At 53.3% G+C, this 26,166-nt stretch overlaps 2 protein-coding genes across 8 annotated transcripts in view; one reads left to right on the top strand and one right to left on the bottom strand.

Moving 5' to 3' along the window:
- Nucleotides 1–9,812, top strand: part of ESCO2 (establishment of sister chromatid cohesion N-acetyltransferase 2) — a 31,593-nt gene extending 21,781 nt beyond the window's left edge. For 6 of the 7 annotated variants that reach the window (XM_019493214.2, XM_019493212.2, XM_019493215.1 and 3 more), the window contains exons 6-11: nucleotides 3,074–3,206; nucleotides 4,914–5,045; nucleotides 5,359–5,448; nucleotides 6,556–6,699; nucleotides 6,907–7,088; nucleotides 8,719–9,812. In XM_019493214.2, the coding sequence (XP_019348759.1) occupies nucleotides 3,074–3,206; nucleotides 4,914–5,045; nucleotides 5,359–5,448; nucleotides 6,556–6,699; nucleotides 6,907–7,088; nucleotides 8,719–8,851 (814 nt within the window). In that variant the 3' untranslated portion in view covers nucleotides 8,852–9,812. The remainder of the gene's footprint in view (nucleotides 1–3,073; nucleotides 3,207–4,913; nucleotides 5,046–5,358; nucleotides 5,449–6,555; nucleotides 6,700–6,906; nucleotides 7,089–8,718) is intronic. The other variant, XM_019493213.2, reaches the window with a different exon arrangement.
- Nucleotides 9,813–12,089: 2,277 nt separating this feature from the next.
- PBK (PDZ binding kinase) lies at nucleotides 12,090–24,689 on the bottom strand. The gene is made up of 7 exons (XM_019493220.2): nucleotides 24,562–24,689; nucleotides 23,151–23,241; nucleotides 22,588–22,730; nucleotides 20,350–20,519; nucleotides 18,981–19,110; nucleotides 15,909–16,091; nucleotides 12,090–13,120 (listed from the first exon to the last, which is right to left on the bottom strand). The coding sequence occupies exons 1-7, from the start codon at nucleotides 24,614–24,616 to the stop codon at nucleotides 12,915–12,917; spliced, it is 978 nt and encodes a 325-aa protein (XP_019348765.1). The 5' UTR covers nucleotides 24,617–24,689; the 3' UTR covers nucleotides 12,090–12,914.
- Between the last annotated feature and the right edge of the window lie 1,477 nt (nucleotides 24,690–26,166).

Below are 26,166 nucleotides of genomic sequence, written 5' to 3'. Positions count from 1 at the left end.
CTGTAAATCAATTCTGCGTTAAGGGTAATAGCACAACAGGCAGGGACCCTCTCTGAATTTGCTGAAAGAACCCTAACCACTCAAGGTAATGCTATAAAAACACCACACATTCGTTAACAGTTTTTACATGTGGTTCTCCACATCTCAGACCACATGTAATAAACTTAAATGTTTCACATGAAGACTTCATTTGGATCAACAGCCGTGTGAAAAACCCTTCCCTTGATCTATCCCATTCCTCTCTTAGTGTTGCCTCGTGCCTGGAACAGCAGCAATTTTTTTTCTCTGCTGGTTTATAAGAGAGAAAATTGCTTAGAGTGAAGGGTCTTTAACTGAAGCTGCTGCCAATCGCTGCATCCAGACTGAGCGCTATTAGCTTGACAGTCTTGGATTTCTACTGCTGGAGCAGAGTCACAAGGGGAGGTGGTCCGAGGTGCTTTGGAGCAGGTGCAGCATGGGCTTGGGGCCAGCTCACAGTTACTGTTGGCCAGCTGGCAGAGAGAGGCCCCTTTGAATGTCTCAAATTTTTAGCGCTGAAACAATAGCCTTATGAAACAGTTTCTTAACTTTTACTGCATCTCATTTTTCATGGTTGCCTTCCCTTTCTTAAAGGGGGTGCAGAAGGGACACCACTATGTTTGCATGGGGGGGAGAGAGCAAGAATTGCCACCTTTCATGTGTCCTCCCTAGAGGAGAGCGCTTAGATCACTCCACAGCCTTGCAGAGCCACCATCATCCTAGGTGTACAGGAGGGAGAGGGGTCTTGGAAGCTCAGCTGTTTCTTCCTGTCTTCAGTTCCTATTTCCCTCTCTTCAGTGCTTGATTCTTCACTCAAAGCTGCATTTAGTGCCTGAGATGTTGTCCCTGGGAATGGCTGTAGAGCCACAGGCCTGAGTTCACTGTCTGATGCAGCGAGAGGCTCCAAAGCATTCGCTTGGTTTTGGGGCCTTTTATCTCTGTAAATAAAATGTGTATGTATTCTCATCGAATGCCTACTCCCAGGGGTATGTTTCTGGGTACTGACATTCAGGTACGCTTGTGAAGCGGCTGAGGACAGAGGTGTCCCGCATACGTGCTGTGCACCAGAATTTATTCCAGTTCATTAAGGTTTTAGTCCAGCTTTGGCAAAGCCCCTGTTCCAAGTGTGATTAGAAGTGGAGGAATGCGAGGCAGGACTGATACATCCTGTTCCCAGCTCTGACTTGCTGACAGTTTAGGGAAGTTTCTTTGCAAATCTGAGCCTCCAGTCACTTAGGCAATGCAAAGCCAAGTGTTTCAGCATCTTGCTGCAAGGGCCAGGCGGCGGAGCAGAATCTGCTGCTTGGAGTCGGCCGCTAAGCACCTCCAAATGAGATCCAAGAGTAGGGAGTCACCCCGGCTTTCCAGTAGGAGAACCTGCTGACTGGGATCTGCCTTCAGTCTTACTCCAGCCGGTGCTTAGTGCCTATCTCCAGGCTGTATAGAGGTCCTTATGGTGCGTGGGAATTCCCGTCTCCTGGAGTTAGGTGCCTACATTGTAATACCTGAAATGAGCAGAGCTCAGTTCTTTCCAGAACCTGAGAGATGGTGGTGGCGGGGGGTACCCACCTTGTAGAACTGCCTAATGGCTGGAGCAGTCACCCAGGTCATGGGGTCTGGGTCCACTGGGCTCTTCAGCCTGGTGGGGGGTGCTGTCAAACCCCCTTAGACTGGGCAAGTTCTCTAAACATTAGACAGCTGTACAAAAAGTGGCTCCACCTCCTCGTCCTTTAGCCATGCATTTTTGAATGAAAGTGGCTACTGCTGTGTTGTGCCCAGTCTGTTCTGTTAGGTGCATATTGAGCATGCTGGGAGCATGCCTATGGGATCAAGCTCTTCAGGGGCGGGGTGGGGGACTGCTTTGTTGTGGACTCTCGGCTTAGGCAGGACCAGGTTCAGGTACCTGGAAAATTGAAATGGTGAAAGAATAACTGCCTGCTGGGGTTTGAGAACTAACCTGGGGGTGACAGTGGGCAAGAAGCTGAACAGGAGCCAGCAGTGTGCCCTTGTTGCCAAGAAGACTACTGGCATCCTGGGCCGCATTGGGAGGAGCATTGCCAGCAGATCCAGGGACGTGATTCTTCCCCTCTTAGCACTGGGGAGGCCACATCTGGAGTCCTGTGTCCAATTTTGGGCCCCCCACTACAGAAAGGATGTGGACAAGTTGGAGAGAGTCCAGTGGAGGGCAGTGAAAATGGTTGTGGGGCTAGGGGACATGACTGGTGAGGAGAGGCTGAGGGAACTGGGCTGATTTAGTCTGGAGAAGAGACTGAGTGGGATTTTATAGCAGCCTTCACCTCCCTGCAGAGGGGTTGAAGAGAGGATGGAGCTGGACTGTTCTCAGTGGTACAGATGACAGAAGGAGCAATGGGCTCAAGCTGCAGCAAAGGAAGTTGAGGTTGGATTTTAGGAAGAACTTTCTCACTAAGAGGGTGGTAAAGCGCTGGACCAGGTTCCCCAGAGAGGTGGTGGAGTCTCCATCCTTGAAGGTTTTGAAGCCCTGGCTAGACAAAGCCTTGGCTGGGATGATGTAGTCGGGGCTGGTCCTGCTTGGAGCAGGGGGTTGGACTAGACTTGACCTGAGGTCCCTTCCCACCCTCGTTTTCTGTGGTTCTGGGCACTCTTGGATGGGGACGCCCATCAATTTTGATGGGTCTGCCCTATTACTTAGCACCCACTTGTAAGAGCCTTGCTATCTACCTCGGCTGGGGAGTGTTAGCATTCAAGAAGCCTCAAGTATTCTGAAGTTGGGCTGTCCAAACGACAGCTCACAGATTACATTGCAAGCCCCAGGCTCCCACTCGGCTGGGATTGCACGGATAGAGTATAGACAAGAGTACAGTGTTCATTAAGCTCCGGAGGATACTTCATGTACCATCTCCAGAGCATCTCGCCTAGTTTGGGGTCTCTTGGAACAGGAAGCCTCAAGCTGCCTGAGTATTTTGAATTCCTTTTTCTCTTCTTTTTCTGGGGATGTGATTTACTTTGGTGTTTCATGTGATGTGGGGTGTGATGGGACTCATTGCAAGGTAACTCTGACATGATTTTTTTTCAGGCCACAGCCTCACCCAGATGACTTGGCATCTTCCCTGAGACTCAACCCACCTGTGACAATGGCTCACACCATGCAAAAGAACAGCAAGAAAACAAAAGACCTGAGCAGAGACTCTAAAGCCCAGATGATTATTGTGAGTATCCCTCTTGGCGATGCTGATCCTTCAGGGAGCTGGGACTTCTGGTAGTGGTGAAATGACACTGCACCCAACCCACATGCTGGCTGTCTCAGTGATTTATTTATTTAGTATTGAAACGGTTCCAAATAGTGTATAAATCTCCATCCAAAACATTAAAAGCTAGGATTATAAACGGTATTTGGGAATCTGTTTTTTTCCCAAGGTTTCCCTGGGCTAAAGGTTTTCTAATATCTTGGAATAAATAGGGAGAGGTTTGTGCAATGACAAAGAAAAATCCATACTGAGGCTGTAGGAGTCAGTTGCTTAACAGAAAAATACTCAACTTTCCCATGGCTATGCGGTCTGCTGCCTGGGCAAAGGCTACCGTGCTCCAACCACTGAAGATGACTAATGCAATAAGGTTTAATACCCAGCAGTAGGGACATTTTCTAAACCATCCTGTATGTGTATCTGGTGGGAGGATGGATGCCCACCTCGTGACACCCCTAGTACATAGTCCAGCTCCTCCAAAAGTCTGGCAATACCATGGAATACACCCCCCCTCCGGGACTGCATTCTCTATTATGCTGTTTTTTTATTAATTAAAAAACAAAAAACATAAACATATTCACATAACTAATACAAGTGAACTGCTTCTTCCCTCCTCTCCACCCCATGCCCTGTGAAATCAAAGTTGCAGAACCACATCATCATTTACTCAGATGAACTAGTAGGAAGGAACAGGCTGCAAGCGGATCTAGACAGGTTACAGGGGTGGGCGGATGAGAACAGGATGGGTTTCAACACTGACAAGTGCAGGGTGCTGCACCTGGGGAGGAAGAACCAGCAGCACACCTACAGGCTGGGGAACTCCCTTCTCGTCAGTGTAGAGGGAGAAAAGGATCTTGGAGTCATCATTGATGCCACAATGAACGTGGGCCGACAGCGTGGGGATGCGGTCAGGAAGGCCAACCACACCTTGTCATGCATTCACAGATGCATCTCGAGCAGGTCCAGGGAGGTGATCCTCCCCCTCTATGCGACACTGGTCAGGGCGCAGTTGGGGTACTTCGTCCAGTTCTCGGCACCGGACTTCAGGAGGGATGTGGCCAATATGGAGAGGGTCCAAAGGAGGGCCACCCACATGATCAGGGGTCAGCAAGGCAGGCCCTACGAGGAGAGGTTGAGGGACCTGAACCTGTTCAGCCTCCAAAAGAGAAGGCTGAAGGGGATCTAGTGGCAGTCTACAAACTAGTCAGGGGGGACCAGCAGGCAATGGGAGAGTCCCTGTTCCCCCGAGCACTCCCTGGAGTTACAAGAAACAACGGACACAAGCTAGCGGAGGGTAGTTTCAGGCTAGACATCAGGAGGTGCTATTTCACTGTCAGGGCAGCTAGGACCTGGAACCAACTCCAAGAGAAGTGGTGCTGGCTCCTACCATGGGGGTATTTTAAAAAAAGGCTGGACAAACATCTGGCCAGGGTCGTTTGACCCCAGTACTCTTTCCTGCCATGGCAGGGGGTCGGATTAGATGATCTCCTCAGGTCCCTTCTGACCCAACCAGCTCTGAAACTATGAAACAGGGCTGTCCTATAGGGGAACAACCATAGGACCCTGGATTATTTTAATCCTGGTCCTACTAAATCTGAATATATTTGAACAGCCTGTCAGGAACCCTTCAGATCGGCTTCTGACATGTCTGGGCTTCCCTCCTGATTCCAGGATGCCGGTCAGAAGCATTTTGGTGCTGTTGTGTGCAAGTCGTGCGGCATGATCTATACAGCTGCCAGCCCAGAGGATGAAGCCCAGCACATCCAACATCACCAGCGGTTCCTTGAGGGGCTAAAATACGTGGTAAGGAAATGGCTGACTCTTGCATGGCAGCCAGAGAACTTTACAGGAAGTGGCATTTGTGATCGAGCACAGATTTAAGATTGCATAGGCCAAAGGTTTTCTGTTGCCCAAGTGACACGTTAAAGGGTATGTTACTTCGCTGATTCTCATAATCACCTCTTGCCACCAGGTTAATGCATGTGACTTGACTTTCCCCTTCCCCTTGCCACCTTGAAACCAGAGGGCATTCACATTACAGCTATGATGTCTGCTCTGCAAATAAAACCTTCACTCCCTTCCTTGCAGTTAATTAACTTTTCTTTTTCTCTGGCAGAGCTGGAAGAGAGAACGGGTGGTAGCAGAGTTCTGGGATGGGAAGATTGTGCTGGTCCTTCCAGATGACCCTAAATATGCAATCAGAAAGGTGCAGCTTTTTCTCTAGATTTGTTTGTACAGTGCCTAGCACAAGGAGGCTGACGGTTCATGGGGCTACTGCAAAACTGACCCAAGTCCCTGTATCACCAGAGCATCTTGCATATTTTTCCTGTTCAGATAAGCTAAAGTAGCCATTCATAGAATCAGAGAAAATTCAGTTTGGAAGGGACCTCAGGAGGTCACATGTAGTCCACCCCCCTGCTCCAAGCAGGACCAGCCCCAACTACATCATCCCAGACAAGGCTTTGTCTAGCCAGGTCTTCAAAATCTCCAAGGATAGAGAGTCTGCCACCTCTCTAGGTAACTTGTTCCAGTGTTGTTCTTATCCCTGCACTAGCTGGAGGCATACCCAGATGTGGATATGCCTCCAGCTAGTGCAGGAATAAGAACAGCAGCTTAGACCAACATCTGGGGAAGGATTAGGGATGTAATCATCCGTGACATCCCAGGATGAAGACGGGAGCTCCCAGCCCTGAGAGTTTATCCAGTGTGAAGCACTAAAGGCAGTTTGAGGTACTAGCTCTATGCTGATGCAGTTATTACTGGGTCTGTTGAAAAGCCAGAGACGTGCCTGCTGATTTGGAAGCCATTCAAACAGCAGCTGATGAGCTGCTGCTCATCCAGCAGAGCTCCGGTGGGGCAAGTGTGGCTTAGGTCCTTCAAGTCAAGCAGGGAAGAAGGAATGCCATATACTGCATTGTCTGTCAGCCTTGTGTCAGGTTGCCGTTTGAGGCTAGGGGGCCAGACCTTGCAAAGAGGTGAGTTGTATATTGCATAGATGATAAAGGATGGGGCGAGCCTATTGAGTCAGCTGGTCCATCTTTCTGTCTGTGCAGGAATGTGCATTAAAATATAGACAGGTATAATCTAGACCTTTCAACACCTCTGGGGCGTGTCCATAACTCCATAGAAGACTCTTCCAATTTCATAGATCTCAGGATAGTGCAGCCCACCTACCAAGCTAGAGGCAGATTTAGCAGCTGGATAATGAACGTCTCTGTGGGTGATCAGCTGAGCTACGCTCCTGTGTTTGAAATCGATTGCTTCTCTGACCTGTGCTGGGCTCTAGCCTGTGTCTCCTTTTAACTCCTATCAGGCAGAAGAGGTACGAGAACTCGTGGATAACGAACTGGGGTTTAAACAAGTTGTGCTGCGCTGCCCGGCCAAGATCAAAACCTACTTGTTTGTGTCCAGCGAGAAGAAGATAGTTGGCTGTCTGGTTGCGGAGCACATCAGACAGGTATGCAGTGTTCCCAGCATCTAAATTGTGTTTGCTTGGGCTGATCTGTTGCCGGCACCTGGCTTTATCAGGGTGACCTTTAAGGAACCAATTTAAAAAGAGCCGCTTGCCTTTCTGCCAGACACTCTTGGGGGTCAGCTGAGTTTGCTGCTCTGTTGCTCTCAGGAAAGACACCGGCTTAACTCCTCAACGATTTTTCCCCAATAGGCGTTCCGGGTGCTGTCTGAGCCGCACGCCCCACAGTCCCCGAACCAGGGGGTCCTGGAGTACCATCGTGCCTGGCGTTGCTCCACAAAGCCGGAACCTGCCATCTGCGGAATCAGCAGGATCTGGGTGTTCAGCCTGATGCGGAGAAGAAGCATCGCGCGCCGGATGGTGGATGTGGTCAGGTGAGGAACAGAGATGAGTCTCTCCCGAAATGTAACAGCAAGAGCAGCACAGCAGTAGTCTCATGGTGATGTGGAAAAGCTGATTACGTAGGGTAACCCCATGGCATTGGGAGAAGTTGTTGCTTATGGAAGAGTGTAGATGCATGTCCTTCGCAGGTCTGAGAGCCCCCTATCACACTGCACAGTTGGCCTATTGACCAGACAGATGGTAAGGAGCATTTGTTACTAGCCTGTGCCCCGGAGCCAGTGCGGCAGTGCAGCAACATTTGCGGAGAGCTGTACAGATCATGTAGGTTTGCTTTTCACGTGCCTTTGGCTTTGGCCTGACTTTGGGTGCACCGTAGCCCACTGAGCAAAGCTAAGCCTGTGGGAAAGCTTCACCTGCATGTCCAGGGTTAGACCTGCTTCACAACTAAGCAGCTAGAGCGTGGCCTGCAAATGACTTTCACGGGTCGCCTATCAAATATCAATGCTAAGTGTCTTAGCCCACCTCTGCAAATGTATTAGATGTCAGCCGAGTTAAATGGAGCGCTAGGAGTCTGCTGACTGACAACGATGGTTGATGCATTGATTGTAATCCAAACACCACCGTTTATTCCTAGGCAAGAGGCTTGTGTTCTGTACTTTGAGTTTTGGAGAGAACATAAAAGGCAGGGATCTACGCTTTAATGACCTTCATTACCCCCTTGCTTTCACAGCAGTCGCTGTTAGGAACATGCCTTTCTGCTCACTGATTTGTAGGTGCCTCTGAACAGTTCCCTTCCAGTATCAGTTCAGTGGAAATACCCAGGGAAAGATTACATGGACAGACTTAAAAGCCTGATTGTTACTGCGATACCAGTCACCTAAATCCAGGAAACTTCCAACTACAACCAAAATTTTGCTAGTGGCTTTCATCTCGGTTTCAAATCTACTTCCTCTTGAAAAAAAATTCTCTACCTGAGTCCTTCATCCCAGTGTGAAATAAAGTTGTAGTAAAAATCCAGGGCAGTGATTCTTCCCCTGTATCCAGCACTGGGGAGGCCACATCTGGAGTCCTGTGTCCAGTTCTGGGCCCCCACGACGGAAATGATGTGGACACATTGGAGAGTCCAGCGGAGGGCAATGAAAATGGTTGTGGGGCTGGGGGACAGGACTGGTGAGGAGAGGCTGAGGGAAATGGGCTGATTTAGTCTGCAGAAGCGAAGACCGAGGGGGATTGAATAGCAGCCTTCACCTCCCTGCAGGGGGGCTGCAAAGAGGCTGGAGCTGGGCTGTTCTCAGTGGGGGCAGATGACAGGACAAGGAGCAATGGGCTCAAGCTGCAGCCAGGGAAGTTGAGGCTGCATATTAGGAAAAACTTCCTCATAAGGAGGGTGGTGAAGCACTGGAGCAGGGTCCCCAGAGACGTGGTGGACTCTCATCCTTGGAGGTGTTGCAGACCCGGGTAGACCAAGCCTTGTCTGGGATGATGTAGTTGGGGCTGGTCCTGCTTGGAGCAGAGGGTTGGACTAGATGTGACCTCCCGAGGTCCCTTCAGCCCTCATGTTCTATGACATACGAGTTATGGAACAACTCCCAGCTGCTAGCACGTTATGGCGATAGAGCCAAACCGTTACCTCCAACAATGAACTTTGCTTCTCTGTTTCAGGAACACATTCATATATGGCTGCTACCTAAGCACTGCTGAAATCGCCTTCTCTGACCCCACGCCCGATGGCAAGCTGTTTGCAACCAAATACTGCCAAACCCCCAATTTCCTGGTCTACAACTTCATTAGTTAAACCCAGTTCCAAACAATCCAAAAGAAGTGAGTCATGGCGGAGTTATTTAGGATGGTAAACCGTTCATAGCAGTTTGGACATATTGAAAACAACCTTTTTTAACCTTGTTCCGGGGCTGTGTTTCTATTTCAGATGCCTATTGAAAGCTGTGTCTTGCCTTCCCTGCCTCCGTCAAGTTTGGAGGAGCGGAAGGAAACTCGTCACTTTCTGTACATAGTGGTGTTGCGTGGCTAACGTACTTTGCGGGGAATGTACGTTGGAGCTAAACAAACTCGTGTTTGTTTGGGTTTTTTAAATAGATTTAAAGGTTATTATTTCAAAATCGAGAGCGTCTATTGCTGCAATTTGTAAATTGCTTAAATGATTTTATTAATATAAAGATGTTTTCTCTTCGCTGATTGGGTTTAGATAGGTTTGTCGGTTTTAGGTACTTAACTCATCGTATCCTCTCAAGACTCTTAAGTGGAGACGATCGCATTGGTACAGTGGAGACAAGAGTGGTGTTTATTTTAGCTCTTGAGTATACTACAAATACTGATTCTTCACATCCTGGGCCAGTCGGGGGACAGGGTAAGGATGTTCCATCTGTCTCGCACCCTCCAGATGAAGGGCTTGGGTTTTTTTGCCTTTTCTACAGTCTACTGCCCAGGTTGCTGATCGCTGCTACTGCCAAGCTACCTGAAACGTGACCCAGCACAAAATGCTTGCAACTGTAGTCGGGACGCTACAGTCCTTGGGCATCCTTTGTAACCACCTGTCAAGGGTGAGGGCAGTATTGGTAATGGGCTTAGCTAACATTTTAAGCGTTTAGTTGACCCAGGACAGGTTTTCCACCTGAAACCCAAGCCTTGAAGATACTTTGGGAAAATCAAGTGTCAGCCTTGTTGAAGACCGTGACTGGCACTTTGCTCTGGAGGCAGTTCCCTGACTAATCTGTTCAATAAAATGCATTTCCAAGTTACCTTCTTGTCTCATTTCTGCAGGGCCCAAGCAGTGGCATTGGCACACACCTTGCGTCTGCTATAAAACTTCCAATTTACAGTGGTCCGGTGAACAAATTTTCCTGCTTTAAGAATGTCATGCCACTCAAGTTCCTCCTCTTTCTCTTGGAAAGTGCACCAGGATTTTGTACTTGTCCTGTGCTAGACTCGTACATCAAGGTCAGAAGGAGCCATCGTGATCCTCTAGTCCAGTGGCTTTCAACATGTGCTCTGCAGACCCTTGGGGTGCACAAAATCTATCTAAGGGGTCTGTGAAAGATGACTGTGATCGATCAAAGTATGTGAATACCCACAACACTTACAATTCAAAGGGGTTTGCACTGCCACTTGAAATCTTTTTGGGGTCTGCAAATGAGAAATGGTTGAAAACCACTGCTGTAGTCTGACCTCTCATCTGATGCAGGTTTTCCTGTTAGGAGGTCTCCATTTCTGCTAGAGTTCAACCTGGGGTGCCACAAGACCCCCCCCAGCCATGCTGCAACACAGCTGCTGCCAACTGTGGCAGCAAGGTACAACTGCCCCATGCTCCTCCTGCATGAGGGCTCTCTGATAACCTTACAGGAGGCAGAGCTGGCTCGCACTGCAGTCCTTCCTAGTCAGCCCCCATCGGAAACAGGTGCACAGGACAATTCCACTTGCCCTGTGGGCCTGTTCCTGGGAGATGTGGTGCAGGGTTGAACCAGAAACGGCACCAGCTTGTGCCCGTTTTAGGGGTATGGGAGAGCCCTGTTGTGCAGGAGAGCAAGTGTGCATGGCAGCCCTCCCTGGTCGAGTGCAGCAGGCACACACGGCAGCTTTACCTGGAGGTGGCAACACCCAGCTGAGGGCCATGGGGACAAGTTGAGACCTTCTCAACCGGCCCCCAGGGGTAGACCAGCCGCTAAAAAGGTTGAAAACCCCTGAATTAGGCAAATGCAGCTTGAACTGCCTGAATTTCCGCAGTACAAAGCATTTTGCAGTTGTGGCTCTTCTATCCCTTCAGTGGTTCACTTAGCATCACAAAATGAGGGTTGGCAGGGCTCTCGGGAGTAGTGTCCACCCCCCTGCTCAGAGCAGACCAGCCCCACCTCCACCTTCCCAGCCAAGGCTTTGTCCAGCTGGGTCTTCAACACCCCTAGGTCCCACTTGTGGTCCCTGTAGCCGACATGGGCATGCCTCTCTCTTGCTATTGCTGCTTACATGGAGGGAGTACCCCAACTCTATCCACTGCGTCCTGGAACAGGGCTCCGCACTTGCAATCCAGCTGCCGCGGCTTTGTGTTGCTGGCAGCCCCGCTCCCAAGTGAGCCAGGCCATCCTGTGCCAGCGACTGCCCTCTCCACTGGCCAGTCCCCAGGGCTTGGCAGCCGTAGACGTGCCAGTTGGATTACACCCGCATCACGGAGGGCTGCAAGCAGCCGGTTTGCAGATTCCCACTGAAGGCACGCTGCCAGGAAAGCTCCTTGGACGTTATGCTGCAGCCGCTTCAACCAGGGTTTTGCTCTTCAGGACCTGTTAGAACCACTACTTAGTAGCCACGCACCGGGGCTGTTTGCAAAATTGCTTTAAAATGAGTTAGACCAGGGGTGGGCAATTATTTGGGCTGGAGGGCTGCTCAACCAGTTGTTGAGGGTGCCAGAGCAGGAGCGCGAGCTCCTCCCCACAGCTCCGCCAGGCGCCCCATATGCCCCACGTCTGCCCTCCAGGCACCTACGGCACACTCCTTGGACCCGCAGCCAGGGGTTCCCAGCCCTCTCCAAAAGCAGGTGCTGGTGGGGCTCAGGCGACCTTTTATCTGTACCTGCGCCCACGAGCTATGCCTGGCCCCATGCCACGTGCCCGGCTCTGGCTCCCCGTGGCCGCGTGTGGGTTCAAGCTGCGGCTGCGCCGGCTCTGGCCCCTGGGGAGGGGATCAGCCAGGGTGGGACGGGGTTTGGCTGGAGCCGGCGCATGGCCAGGCGCTGCCTCTCCCTCGCCGCCAGCACTCGTGCTAGGGCCATCTACCCAAAACGTATTCAGGGGCTGAACACAGCCCGTGGGGCATATTTTACCCACTCCTGGATTAGACAAACACTTGTCTAGGGCGGTTTGGACAGGGGCGACGGTGCCTTGAGCGGCGAGCTGGACCACAGGGGTGCCTGAGGTCCCTCCCAGCCCGATCCTTAAGCATGAACAGGCACCGTAAGCGCGGACTGCACGAAGCGTTGCCGAGATGTCACACCACACTCAGCCGGAGAGTTATTGCACTCGAGTCATGGCTCCAAAACACGGTTTACTGTGTTAGAAGACAAGCTACAGGAAAACAATGACAGAGTTAAACAAACAAAACCAGCTGGGAGAAGGGGAAATATATAAATACTAAACTATTATCCTACATGGAACAAGGGCCCGACGTGCCAGTCAGAAGCACTAGCTGGGAGAAGGTTTATAGGGAGCCTGCGACGTATGAGGTTTTCTGCATGGCTGGAAGACTGCTTGGCTCACAAGCCAGGCGTTTACCAATCCCCGTTCCTCCAGGACTAGCATTAGTGCTTCCCAGCTGCTCGGTATTTGTTTAAAGCCGTGGCTTTCAGCCTCCAGCTCCGGAAGCCACAGCAATAAACACGGCTGCTGCTCCCCCCATGCCAAAATCCCAGAGGCACGGGCAGTCCCGGGGGCCAGGCGACGCAGGGTTGGGCCACGGCTGTATCCAGCGCGTGGGCTCGGTTGGGCTGACATGGAGGGTTGCTTGCAGCCGGATCTGGCGAGCGGGGCCAGCGCAGTGCCGGCTGCACCCGCAGATCAACCCTGCCCGCAGGATGCGGCCGTGGCTCGCAGGGCTGGGGAATTGGTCGCCAGCTGGTTTGAAGCTATGGGACAGAGACAATTGCTAGAGGAATTCTCTAAGGATGTGGACTGCTCTAAACACGAGACGCGGGAAGGAGGAGACTTGCAGCAATTGGAAGTTCTAGCAATGCCATTTGCCTGGCAAGTCTCCGCTATCTCAAGAAACCCCTTAAATTACACCAGATCCCTGCGTAGGATACACGGGGAACCCAAAACCGACGTGCAGAAGCCTCCGGGCCGCAGGCGAATCTCGGGCGGTCACGGCTGCTGCGCGCCGGCCTCCAAGATGGTGACGATATGAGCCGCGGAGGGGCGCTTCGCCGGCTCCTCGCTGGTGCAGACGGAGAACAGCTCGATGGCGTGCTGATAGGACGGGTCCAGTTCCTCCATGTTGAGGGGCGGCCTGGTCCCCAGGGCGGCGTAGTACGCGTCCTCGTCGAAGTCGTCTTCGTCGAAAGACTCGTCTGGCCAAGGAAGCGGAGAACTAATCAGTGGCAGGGACAGGGCGAGTCGCGCATCCCCTCCCCAGCCCTTGGCATGTGCCGTTCCTGGGTGCTTTGAAGGGTAGGGACGAGGGTCAGACCCACCGACTCCCTTTGAGAAGCTACGTGGGTCCAGAGCCTTGGCCTGCGTAGCTGACTTAGCGACCATGAGCACACCCAACACCTCCAAGTCCGAGAGCCGTGGGGGTCACATCTCGCCCAACCCCTGCCCGGTGCTGGATCAGCCCTGCCCAAACCATCCCGCACAAACCCAGTGTCAGACCTCTTCGCAAAACAAGTCACCCCTGACAGCACCAGACATCACCCCTGCCCCAGGGAAAGCAGGGGGACGCGGCGGCTGGCATCCTGCTGCTGCAAAGGGTGCTAACGTACACTCGAGAGATCACAGGCAGAGGCTGTGGCCCCCTGCTAGACAAAGACCCCCCCACACACACATCTATACCAGTCTGACAAGGGGGGAAATCCTTCCTGACCCCAAATACAGCATCAGTCTGACCCTGAGTGCAGGGGCAAGACCCTCCAGAGTCGAGTATGTCTTCCCAGCAGCATTGGCACAGCCCAGTCCCCATCCAGCCTGGGCTGCAGCCAATGTCTCTGAAGGTGAATAAAAACCCCCAGTGCAGGAAAAACTCCTCCTGGCCCCAAGCGGCAACAAGCAAAGCCCAGAAGCCAGGAAAACCCCTGCAGTAGCACAAGCATCGCTGCACCTAGATCAACCCCAACCAGTGTCTCTCCTTGCCACCTCCAGTGACGAAGGGTACATGTCCTCCCTGCTCCAACAGTGCAGATGTGCCCCCCCCGGAGACCCAGTCGAAACCTGCTTTGCTGCAACTTCAAGCCATCGGTCGGCATCCTGCTCTGTGCAGCGAGAGAGAAAAGGAGCTTCCCTCCTCGTTAGGGGAGCGCTCCGGGCACGGCTAGGCCCGTGCTCCCGGGGCTGCCTCGCTCGCCTTTGCATTCGCAAGCTACTGCTTGACGCTGGAATCGAGCGTTTGCTTTCAGGCCCCCGGGGAGCAGCGCCGAGGGCTGCCTGTCCGGGCACACATGCAAAACCCTCCCTAGATACAAGCCATCGGGCTGCGTTTGCTGTGGGACAGTAGCCCCCGGGGTCACACAGCTGCATGGCTTGCTTAGGTCTTTAGCGAGCCTGACATATTTCCAAAGGTTAAATCCTGATCTGTCCCTTCCCCATTTCATTTACATCGTGAAGGCGGTGGCAATGTCACCCCAGACCTCGCCAGGTCCCGATTCCAGCTGGAGTTTTCCCTATTAATCAAAGGCACGATTGAAAAATAAACCGAGCCGGATTATTCCTTCTGGAACCGCATGCTTCGCTGCTTCTGCTAGCGGGGAAGAGGGACTTCCCACCGTACATCTGGCCTCGACCAGCTCCGTTCCAGCCCAGAAGCCACACTGGGACGTGCGGATTAGCAGTCGCTGCCTGGCCTGCGCCGGTCCTCGAGCTAGACGAGCAACGGTCCGAGCCTACCGAGATGCGGCTGGCGGGGGGCCTGGTCCACCCGACACTGCTGCTGTGCCCAGACTGATCCTCTTCGGGGTCTATTGCTATCCCTCATGTGTGCGGATACTGATAACAACTATCAATACTAAATTATTCAGGCTGAACAGGGACAGAAGGCTCGCGCTCCGACTTATCCGGCCAAGAGAGATCGCTGCCTGCAGCCGTCTGAAGCCAGGCAGAGACCTGCCCGTTCAGGGAGACGCGAGCTTTCCCAGCTACGGCCTGCTTTGCCCCACGCTTTGCCTGGACTTACTAAAGAGACTTCTTTGGAGGTCCTGTTGTCTCACTGAACTCGGCACCCTGGGGTGCCACGAGACCCCTCGAAGGGCACCGCAGCGCCCAGCCCCCATGCAAGGAGCGACGTGCTGGCTCCTCCACACACCAGTCGCCTCTGTGTCCCTTGACCGAGTAATACCCCGGTGCACCCATCCCCACGGGCCCTCCTGGGAGCCCGGGAGGGGTGGGGGACAAGCCGACCTGAAGGCTCCCCTCCCCAATGCTCCCAGGATGCCCTGCCACGCAAGATCCTTCTGAGGGGACACCCCACTTTAAGTGGGGGGCTGCTGAATCCTGAAATATGACGGGAGGCCTCGAGTCGAACAGCTGAGCATCGCTTAGCTGTACGGCATCTAGCTCGCCGCTTCCTCGACCACAACCAAGGCACCGTCGCGAGCGTGCTTCGATGCGGTCTCCGCTGCAGGGCTGGAATGGTGTTGACGGGAATTTGAGGAAAATGCTCTCCAGCTGTTTGACGAGCCTGCGGAGGACGTCAGCCCCTGGGATGATTAATTAGGAGCGTTTATCGGCTCCTCGTTTGGCTTTCCAAAGCCAAATAAACTTTGAAGCCGCCCAGCCACCTGCAACAACATGGAGGGCCGCAGCCAGGCACGTGTTTTGCAGAAAGCCCCGGGGTAGCTTTGAAGGCTGCAGCGCATTTCAAGGGAAGAAAGGCGATGCTGGGAAAAGGGACTGGCCTCACCCCACTGTTAAAATCAGCGAGCAGATGAGGTCTGGGCTATTTTCCCCTTGGCGAGGAGCTGCATCGGGAGGATGGCAAAAGACTGAAGAGTCTCACAATGTTTCTAGCCGTGGAAAAAGCAAGGCCCGAATTGCTCCCGGCTTCACTGGTTTTGTATTAACACCCCCCGCCCCAGCTACCTGCAGCACGGCAGAGTGCAAGCCCCTGCAAGAAGGACTGGGTAAAGAGGGGAAAGGAGGCCAGCCAACCTTCCTCCTCGTCGTCGTCCTGCATGAGCAGATTCACGTGCGGCACCGAAAGGGTCATCATCTCCCATAGGGTCAGCCCGAAGGCAAAGATGTCGGCCTTGTCGGTGATCACGCCGTCCTCCTCCAGGGCTTCCTTGGGCTTCCACGGCTCCGTGCCGATGTAGCGTGCCTCCGGGTCGCTCACTGAAAGGAAAGGACACGAGATTAATGCCGTGGCTGCGAGAGAAACGGTGCAAGGCAGGGATAGGCATGGCAGGGGCTTGCGTGCGTGGCTGTCGCATGGAGCCAACGCATGCCAAACAGCCCCCTCTTGCACTTGTCCACACGGGCACTTCAACACATCACGGAGCACGTGTTAGGTGGTTAAAAATACATCTTTGATCCCAGGCTGGATAAGGCCCAACGATGATGTGCATGGCAAAGCACCGAGAGTCCAGCTCAGGGCCTGGCCGTGCCCCAAAGCCACGACTTCGTTAACATCTTGGCCACGTCCTGCCGAAAACTCCCCGTGTTGCAGCGGCAGGGAGAAGCCCGTGTACCACCGTAGAACATCACACAGGACTAACCCCAACGCCGCCTACACCGTGACGGGCTCTACACGAGCTATGATCACGCAGGAAACATCTGGGACAGTTCACTAAAAACATCAAGTCTGTGCCCAGCAGCTGTCAAAAAGGCAAGCATGATGTTAGGGGTTATGAAGACAGGGATTGTGAACTAAACTGAAAGCATCTTTGTGCCCCTTTATTAATCCATGGCACAACCGCAGCTTGAATCCTGTGTCCAGCCGTGGTCCCCGCACCTCCAAAAGGACAAAGAGCGGTAAAGAAGGCGCAGAGACGGGCAACTAGGATGAGTGGAGAGACTAAAGAGGTCAAGCCTTGGCAGGTTAGAAAAAGAGATGTTTGAAGGGGCATGAGAAGGCTTTACAAAAGTCTAAACAAAGAAAAAGTCACTGGGGATTTATTAATGGACTGTCTCTCCCCAGACAAGAATGGGCTGAGAGGGGCCGTGGTAGCAGCGGACCGCTATAACAGGGGCTCGGCGAACAACTGTTCACCAAGGCACCCTTGGGGAAAACCAGGAGTAATGGCCGCAAACCCCTGGAAGACTGTTTCAGGCTCAACATTAGGAAAAACTCAAGCAAGGGTTATCCCTGCTCCGATTGTCCCGGGTGTCGAGAACTCAGCTTGCCCTTGGAAGCTGGAAGGAGGACAGGGCGTTATATCTCCCATCGTTCACGGGGACTTGAAGTGGGGCAACGGGCTCGTAGGTCTGCAACACCCCAGGATCAAAGTCTTTGTCCTGGGGATGACCTGGTGGCCTGTTCTTAGCCCTTTCAAGTTTAGTACCTGGTCTTCTCCAACACCACGCGCCACCCAAGCAGCAGAAAACCTGCATGCTTTAGGGGCTGGACGCACGTGCAAGGTGAGGGCTGCTCCTCACCAGGGGCATCCTGCACCTTTCGAGGATGCAGCACCTGCTCTCCACGGTGCTGGTCATCACCCCAACCCCAGATGCTGTTTGTGCCTGGCGCCGTTCACAAGGGCTCCCTGAAAGGGGCAAAGGCAGAGGCAGGAATACATCAGCAGAGGAGACCTGCTTTGCTACAAAGAACAGTTTTGCCTCCCTTAAAGCAGCAATCCATTACTCGCCGATGCACATTTGTATTAAAGGCCTCGGAGACGTTCCCAATTCACGGGAGTCCCAAAAAACGCACGGCGCACTGAACGAGGGAACGCCGGGTGCTGCCCAGACCCTAGCTGCCTCTCCAGGGCAAGCCACGCATCTCATTGGGGTACCGCCGCGGCTTCGCTCCCTCTTCCTGTAATAAGTTACTAATAAAAAAAGAAAGACCTAGAGAGCAGGTTTGCAAAACATCGATGCACTGCGAGCCCAGGTCCCCGGGAACAGAAGTGGCCTGGAAGAGCGAGCTGTTAACTAACTTAAACACGTTCCTGCCTTGGCTGCCGAAGCCAACGGGCTGCTAGACATCTGCTTCTTGTTTAAGTGGAGTATGTGCAGCTTGCCTCCAGGGCTAGGGAAAGAAGGTCGACGTCCTGAACTCTCGGGCGTGGGAGAGGGGGGCCACTGCCACGACACGCTAACGCGAGTCTCACGGGACTGCTGCGGATGGTAGTGAGCATAGACGTGCAAGGAGGGCCATGTGGGGTCACCGCGATGTTGCTTGCAATTATGCAATGCCGTTCCCTGGAGAGGACCCAAGGTGCTTCGTGATTATAACCCCCACAAGCTGCCAGCTCTGGGGCGAAGGACAGCACTCGGCTGGTGTAAAAGGTGTGCTTCCACACTGCAGTAAATCCCTACTGAGAGGGAATTGCAGGCTTGCAAGCTCTGAGCCGGATGCAGGCTCTCAAAGACCCCTCTCCCCTCAATGCAGACTGCAAGCTGCCTGGCTTTGGCCGGTCAAAATCCTCTTTCTTAAGAGCATTAAGGACCGGCATGTACTGGATCGGGCCACGGGTCCGTCGTGCCCAATGTCCTGTGTCACACAGCGGCAGAGTGGAAGCTGGACAGGGGAGTGAACTGGGTGTGAGCAGGGCTTTTCCCCTGTTCCTTCCTCCACACCTGCCTGCACTTCCAATGCTGGGGGCCGATGCAGAGGCCGTGCCCTTGGCTCCTGTGCTCAATAGCAGCCGATGCCCCTTTCCTCCAAGAACAGGCCCAAGCCCTTTGGGAAACTGGCTGAACTCTCTCAGCTCCCACCACATCTGGTGGCCATGAGCTCCGCTTTAATGACCCGCTGTGCGGACAAGAACTGCCTGGTGTTAGTTTTAAAAACTTATGGCCTGCTCGTGTAATTTGGCAAGCCCTAGTTGTCCGGTGAGATTCAGCCAATAATAAATCCCTACTGACTTTCTCTTCACCGTTTAGTAAGCCTTTCTTATGTTCCCCCCTCACGTGTCTCTTTTCTAAACAGAGCAGGCCTGGCCTCTTTGGTCTCTCCCTTGGAGGAGAGGACAGACTGCTCTGTGGTCCTGGACCCCGCATTGGCAGCTACGGCGATCTCTAAATCACTCACGTGCCCCCTGAGCCCGCAGCCCCACGTACCGGTCATGTTCTCATCCAGGGGCAGGGACACCCCCACGTCGCAGATCTTGATGGCCTCGAAGTCGCCTTTGATGACAACGTTTGAAGACTTGATGTCTCCGTGAAGCAACTTCTTATCGTTATGCAGATACTAGGAGGCAGAGAGAGAGAGGAGCAGTGTTCATTCGAGAATGAGGATCAGAGACATCGAGCTGGAAGGGACGTCCGGGAGGTCACACCTAGTCCAACCCCCTGCCCGAGAAAGGATCATCCCCATCCCAGACAAATGCATCATCTCGCCCATTCCTAAAAGTACCCAGGCGACCTCGTCGCACAACCGCAGCCAGGCACGCTGGCTGAGAGTCGCCGAGCTAGCACGAAGGATGCACCTAACAAATCCTCTGCGCCAAGTCTTGCGATATCTTGCTGCCGTGGCTAGGGGAGCCGTGCGTTCGGTTTTTACCGCCGAAGGCACAGCTCTACGTGGGCATTAGGAGCGAGGCCGGAGGTCCCGTCAAGACCTCAGCCAACACATTTTTGTGTGCGAATCAACGCCTTCCCATCCGTGCAGGCAACAATAAGCCATATCCTCACACAGCTGCCCCAAATTATGGCCGAGGACAGTGTTTGGATAGGACCCGCTCTAGCATGAACTGGCCTGATTAGAGAGACGGCAACACAGGCACCGAGTTTGGCTGGTTTGTCCTTTCGTTAGCGATGAAACATGCTTGCCGGCGGCAGGGGACCAGCGTGCGAGGAGCAGGCTGGGAGAGGAGCGACGATGCCAGTAGGGCTGCTGCAAGAGGCCGATCTGACTGAAGCATCTCGTGCTAAACTGAAGGACAGATGAGGAAACGCTGCTCCCCTTCTGCCTCAGTTGGAAACCTCCCTTCCCCTCTCCAGTCTTGGTCCACCCATCCTGGAAAGGGCCCCTTTCGTGGCAAGCTAACCTTCTCAGGCTGCTGCTACAACATGCTTGGCACCAGCTCCTTTGGGCTCCACGGTTTTTTGACCACCCACCCGCTAGCTCCACTGCTGCCAGACCTTGAAGCCAAGGAGTGGACGTGGAAGCCAGGGCACACGTCCCAGGCTAGCAGAGGAGAAAAGGCTCCCAAAGGACCAGAGATGCAGGGAAGCTGGCTGAACGTCATGACTGAAAGTTAAGTCGCATTGCAATCTAGATGGTGAACTCCCCGAGGCAGGACCGGGTTGTGTCCTGTTGTTCTGCACGGCTGCGCAACACGGGGCTTGGTTTATTTGGTTATAACAAAAGCCATTTGCTACGTTAAGGAGCATGCAACGGGCCTGCTCGCGGTCAGCCAACACCAGGGCAGGGTCCTGCCGTGCATACGGCTATGCAGGGGAATGGCTAACAGGGCTACGGACCTACCTTCAGCCCCCTGGCCATGTTCAGGGCAACTTGGAGAATGGTAGCGGCAGGGAAAGGGCCCAGGTTCTTGTCGTTTCGCTCTTCGATTAAGTCGTTGAGAGATTTCTCTCCCCCATACTCCATCGCCAGACACATGCTCCCATCACTGGCCTCAGCAAACGCACGGTAGCCTTGAAACAGTCCAAGAGATTTCATTTGGTGAGGACAGCAAAACAGGCAGCGTTGGTGGGAGCACCGTTTACACGTGCACTCGAAAGCCCGACCTGATAGGAGGCTGTAAATGACAACCATCGTACGTGGATCTCCAACTGCGCATCCACGAACCACAAAACGCCTCACCGATCAAGTACAGCGATTGCTATAATGCTTCCTAGCTCTCGCAAGGTGACAGTTATCAAAGGCAGATCTAGGATTTTGATGCGGGAGGGGGAAGGGGGTACAGATGGTGCAATACATCATCCTATAAACACAACACATTCATAGATTCATAGATGTTAGGGTCGGAAGGGACCTCAATAGATCATCGAGTCCGACCCCCTGCATAAGCAGGAAAGAGTGCTGGGTCTAGATGACCCCAGCTAGATACTCATCTAACCTCCTCTTGAAGACCCCCAGGGCAGGGGAGAGCACCACCTCCCTTGGGAGCCCGTTCCAGACCTTGGCCACTCGAACTGTGAAGAAGTTCTTCCTAATGTCCAGTCTAAATCTGCTCTCTGCTAGCTTGTGGCCATTATTTCTTGTAACCCCCGGGGGTGCCTTGGTGAATAAATCCTCACCAATTCCCTTCTGTGCCCCCGTGATGAACTTATAGGCAGCCACAAGGTCGCCTCTCAACCTTCTCTTGCGGAGGCTGAAAAGGTCATTTCTCTAGTCTCTCTCATCTCCATTTAAAAATAAATTAGATGCTTTAATAATATGCTAGGGGCCTAGGGCTATATTATCCCATTTAAAGTTTGAAACAAAAGCAAATATAACCTTACTGGAACGCGCATTCATTTCCCATTATGCACGGACACAATAAACTAGGCAAAAAATTAAAATCGAAGGATGCCCGTTTCATTAGTCTTGCATTAATTAAAAGTTAAATGTGCATCTCTCTTTCCGACTCATAAAACAAAATCTAGCCTGTTGAGCATCTTGGCAGCGCATCCAATGTGTCGCTGATAGTTACTTCCACACCCGAGTTAATGTTTTTAGCTAGAGTAAACCCCCCCCACCAGTCTGTAGGGCTACAAAATAGGAGCTATATAACTAGGAGAATCGCTGAAGAAAGGCTAGCTTAATTAGCGGCTTGTCAAGACTAGTAAAAGGGTTGGAAGGCCATTAACACCTGTGGAGCGTTTTGAAAACTAACTATGACTCCCGTCCCCGATGCACAGAGGGTGGGAAGAGGTGGCGCCAGGCCCCCTGGACCCCAATCCCTGTGCAAGGGGGCAGCGCCAGACCCCCGGGATGCAATCCTGGCACAGGGGGTGGGAGACAGTTGTGCTATATCCCCAGGGCCCAATCCTGGCTCGCAAGGGGGTGGTGCTGGGCTCCCAGGACCCACTCCCAGCAAACGGGGACCATGCCACTCATCTGGCGCATGGGGTCCAATTAGCTTGTAGGTTACGGGACCAACTGATTAACAGGTCGGTTCCTGCCTCCAAACCAAGAGCGACTGACTCACTTGGAGGTGCCCTGCGATACGGATCCTTCCTCCCTGTATTAACAAAGCAGGGTCCTGTCCGAGACGCTGCGTGCGGGGATCCCATCACACGAGCCACTGGGAACCTGGCTCAGCTGGAGGCTCTTCCACGGAGCCATCTCCACGGGTGTGTCTGGTGCATTGCACGGGCACCCCCCCCCGCCCGACACTTTGGAGGACCCCGCACTCCTGTCCCTGTTTTTACATTAGCGTTTTTACAATAGTTTTTACACGAACTCTGCTGGCCCCCTCGAATAAACAGAGGGGGACAGCCAACCATTTCTGCACGGGTTCACGTGCTTTGTGCATCAAATAGGCCTGTCGGAAATGCAGGGAGAAGGGGAACGAGGCAGCTGGGTACCACCCCGGCTGGCGAACTGAAAGGGATCCAGGGACGGGCAGAAAATTGGTACTTGCTTCCCATGGCTTGCACGTGCCCTCAACCTGCCAACCACCGTTCACACGGGCGCAGCCCCACGCTCTCGATACGCCTTCCAGCTCCCACAATCACGCCCAGCAATCGAGACTTGTCAGCTGCGCACAAGGCTTACCCACGATGTTCGGGTGCTGCAGGTGTTTCAGGATCTTGGCCTCTTCGTTCAGCCTCTCCTGGTATATATTTTGCTGCTTGGTGTTACACTTGGGATTTATTTTCTTCACGGCCCAGGGGGAACGGGACAAGCCTTTAGGAGATCTGTACAAGAAGGGGACACAGAAAATGCAGCATCCGCCGGATGAAACCTTCAGCGTTCACTGAAGACCCATCGCAAGCGGGTTAGGAGCGTTCGTCACGAACCTGATGCTGTATGTACAGATCAGCAGTGGGAAGAAAGAGCAAACCGCTGCAAAGATGCAGCAGCTACAAAACTGGACTCTTTTGAGCAGCTTAGGTTACTTATTTTTATGTTTAATATGTTCTGTTTAGACCAGACGGGGAATAGCTCATTGCCACTGTGTGCGTCTATCCTGTAGCTAGACCTCGGTTCCCGAGTCACAGGAGTAAACTTACCGGCAGAGGCAGCTTAAAAGAAAACCTTTCTGGAAAAAACAAAACAAAAGACAAAAACCCACGTCCCAGCACGGGTCCTGCCCGTGCCCGCGGCCGTGCCCATACCTTCTCATGAGATACACGTTCACCCCGGTTCCATACCCGAGCTTCTGCATGAAGGGGGAGGCCGGGATAACGACAGAAGACGGCCCCGCGTCTGCAAACAAGAAGCAAACAACATGAACCGAGGGCGACATCCCCGCGCGCCTCCTGCCCTTCCCATCGGGGGCTCTCGGCGCCCTTATTGCAACTGCAACTTTTCCCCCCAGTGACAAATGAACGTGGAGGCCTGTAGGGAAGAGGGGCAATGGGCTGCAGGGTTTCCCCCGCCACCAAGGTCTTGACCGTCATAGACAAGGAGGGTGGAAGGGACCTCAGGGGGTCACATCTAGCTCCAGGGACCAGCCCCAACTGCATCATCCCAGCCAGGGCTTTGTCTACCCGGGCCTTCAACACCTCCAAGGATGGAGACGCCACCACCTCTCTGGGGAGCCTGTTTTACTGCCTCTCCACCCTGCTAAGGGGCAAGTTTTTCCTAATATCCAACCTCAATGTCCCTTGGTGCAGCTTGCGCCCATTGCTCCTTGTTCATCTGCCCCCACTGAGAACAGCCCAGCTCCATCCTCTTTGCAGCCCCCCTGCAGGGAGGTGAAGGCTGCTATTCAATCCCCCTCGGTCTTCTCTTCTGGAGACTAAATCAGCCCATTTCCCTCCTCCTCTCCTCGCCAGGCATCCTCAGACAGTTCCTTGTCTTCCAGGCAAATCCACCCGGGGCTCCCCAGATACCTCGCTCTCCCCAGAGCCGAAGGACAAGGCGGTCCCTCGCGGTAACAAACGTGCTCCTCAACCCGTCGGGGCTCACCGCAGAGGGGAGCTTTTTGCAAAAAAAACCCCATTCTTTTGCAAAAGAAATGTCTTTGCAAGCTTTCACGGTTTTTTTTTGGGGGGGGGGAGGGGGTTGCAAAAAAAAAAAATTTGCAAAGAAATCTCTTTCAGGGTTTTTTGCAAACATTTTTGCAAAGAAATGTCTTTGCCAGCTTCCATGGTTTTTCCAAGGAAATTTCTTTGCAAACTTTCATGGTTTTTGCTCAAGAAAATGTCTCTGCAAGCTTTCCTGGCTTTTGCAAGGAAATTTCTTTGCAAACTTGCACCTTTTTTGCTCAAGAAAATGTCTCTGCAAGCTTTCCTGGCTTTTGCAAGGAAAGTTCTTTGCAAACTTCCATGGTTTTTGCTCAAGAAAATGTCTCTGCAAACTTTCCTGGCTTTTGCAAAGAAATTTCTTTGCAAACTTCCACGGTTTTTGCTCAAGAAAATGTCTCTGCAAACTTTCCTGGCTTTTGCAAGGAAAGTTCTTTGCAAACTTCCATGGTTTTTGCTCAAGAAAATGTCTCTGCAAGCTTTCCTGGCTTTTGCAAGGAAAGTTCTTTGCAAACTTTCATGGTTTTTGCAAAGAAATGTCTCTGCAGCAGCAGCTCACCGGCCTTCCTCCTCTGGCCGCGCCCGTCGGGTGTCCGCCGGCTCTCCATGTCCATCCCCGTGCCCGCGTGCGTGTCCCCTGCTCCCGGCCGCGCCGTTGCGGTTTGAACCCGCGCGCGCCAAGCGCTACGGCGGCCGCGGCGGTCAAAATACCCGCCCTGCGCATGCGCGCGGGGAAGGGGAGGAGCGCCCGGCGCAGGAGGAAGCGGCGTTGCAAAAAACAAAACAAAAAAAAAACAAAAAAAAAAAAAACCGCCGGGCCTCAGTTTGCCCAGCTGCGAAATGGGTGCAAAAAAAAAAAAAGAAAAAATAAAAACAAAGAAAACAAGCTGAAAAAGAAGAAAGCAGCAGCTGCCCTTTCCCCATCCCTGGGGTCCCGAGAGGGGTGACTGGGGGGGTCGGCTTCCTCTGTGTCTATGAACCCCGTTTGCAGCGGCCGGACGTTGCCTGCCGTGGCCCCCCTGCTTTAATAGGGAAGGGGTGCGACGCCCGGTGTTGACTATAATTTTGCACAAAATGGGTTTGTCTGGGCTGGTTTCGCGCGGGGCGGATCCTGGCCCAGGCAGGGGTTGGATCAGACGTGACCTCTGCAGGTCCGCGGGCTGGTTTGGTTGAGCCCGGTCCTTCTCTGCAGGGCTGCAGCCCGGCCTCTGGGTTTGGCCCTCGGTGGCACGATACACGGTTCCACGTCGGGGTGCTTGCTCCCACCGTGGTCGTGCCCCGAGGATCCAGGGCTGCAGAGCCGCGGAGATGGGAGGCAGCGAGATGCTGTCCTCCACCCCCAGAGCAAGCCCCGCAGCCGCAGCGAACCCCTCCGGGTCCGGCGCGTCCTCTCGGCGTAAGCAGCGTGGCCAGGTCCTGCCTGCAAGAGAAGCAGGTGAGTGTCTCTTTAAAGGACTGTCATATTTTCTTGCATATAACACGCTCCTGTAGATAGGTCGCACCGTGACTCCTTTACGTGGAGCCCTGCGTCCAGTTTTGCCCCCACCTCCCAAACTACAGACAGGATGTGGTCAAGGTGGAGACAGCTCGACGGAGGGCATGGAAAATGGTTGCGGGGCTGGGGGACAGGACTGGTGAGGAGAGGCTGAGGGAAATGGGCTGATTGAGTCTGCAGAAGAGAAGACCGAGGGGGATTGAATAGCAGCCTTCACCTCCCTGCGGGGGGGCTGCAAAGAGGATGGAGCTGGGCTGGTCTCAGTGGGGGCAGATACAGGACAAGGAGCAATGGGCGCAAGCTGCAGCAAGGGAAGTTGAGGTCGGATATTAGGAAAAACTTTTTTACAAGCACTGGACCAGGCTCCCCAGAGAGGTGGTGGGGTCCCCATCCTTGTAGGTTTTGAAGCCCCGGGTAGACAAAGCCTTGTCTGGGATGATGGATTTGGGGCTGGTCCTGCTTGGAGCAGGGCGTTGGACTAGATGTGACCTCCTGAGGTCCTTTCAGCCCTCATCGTCTATAAGTCTATAAAAGCTGCCGACAGGATGCAGTACAGAATGATCTCCGCATAAAAGGAGAACTGGAAATCAGGGGATCTTTCTAGCAGCCTGGGGCAGCCTGCGTGGTCTTGTGCCGCCCACCTTGTCACCTATACCAATGCCTTAGCCC

This window comes from Alligator mississippiensis, chromosome 1 (assembly GCF_030867095.1).
Source record: "Alligator mississippiensis isolate rAllMis1 chromosome 1, rAllMis1, whole genome shotgun sequence".
NCBI classification, from domain to species: Eukaryota; Metazoa; Chordata; order Crocodylia; family Alligatoridae; genus Alligator; species Alligator mississippiensis.
The sequence above is the reverse complement of the archived record's forward strand: the minus strand, read 5'-3'. Positions and strand labels throughout refer to the sequence as shown.

What these genes read in the sequence shown, in the direction of transcription:
- PBK (XM_019493220.2), bottom strand. Translation starts at nt 24,616, where the DNA reads ATGGACATGGAGAGCCGGCGGACACCCGACGGGCGCGGCCAGAGGAGG. An exon ending in AACGTGTATCTCATGAGAAG is followed by an intron (nt 22,731 to 23,150) that starts GTATGGGCACGG and finishes CTTCTTGTACAG; the next exon opens with ATCTCCTAAAGGCTTGTCCC. An exon ending in CCTGGATGAGAACATGACCG is followed by an intron (nt 16,092 to 18,980) that starts GTACGTGGGGCT and finishes CTTTCCTTTCAG; the next exon opens with TGAGCGACCCGGAGGCACGC.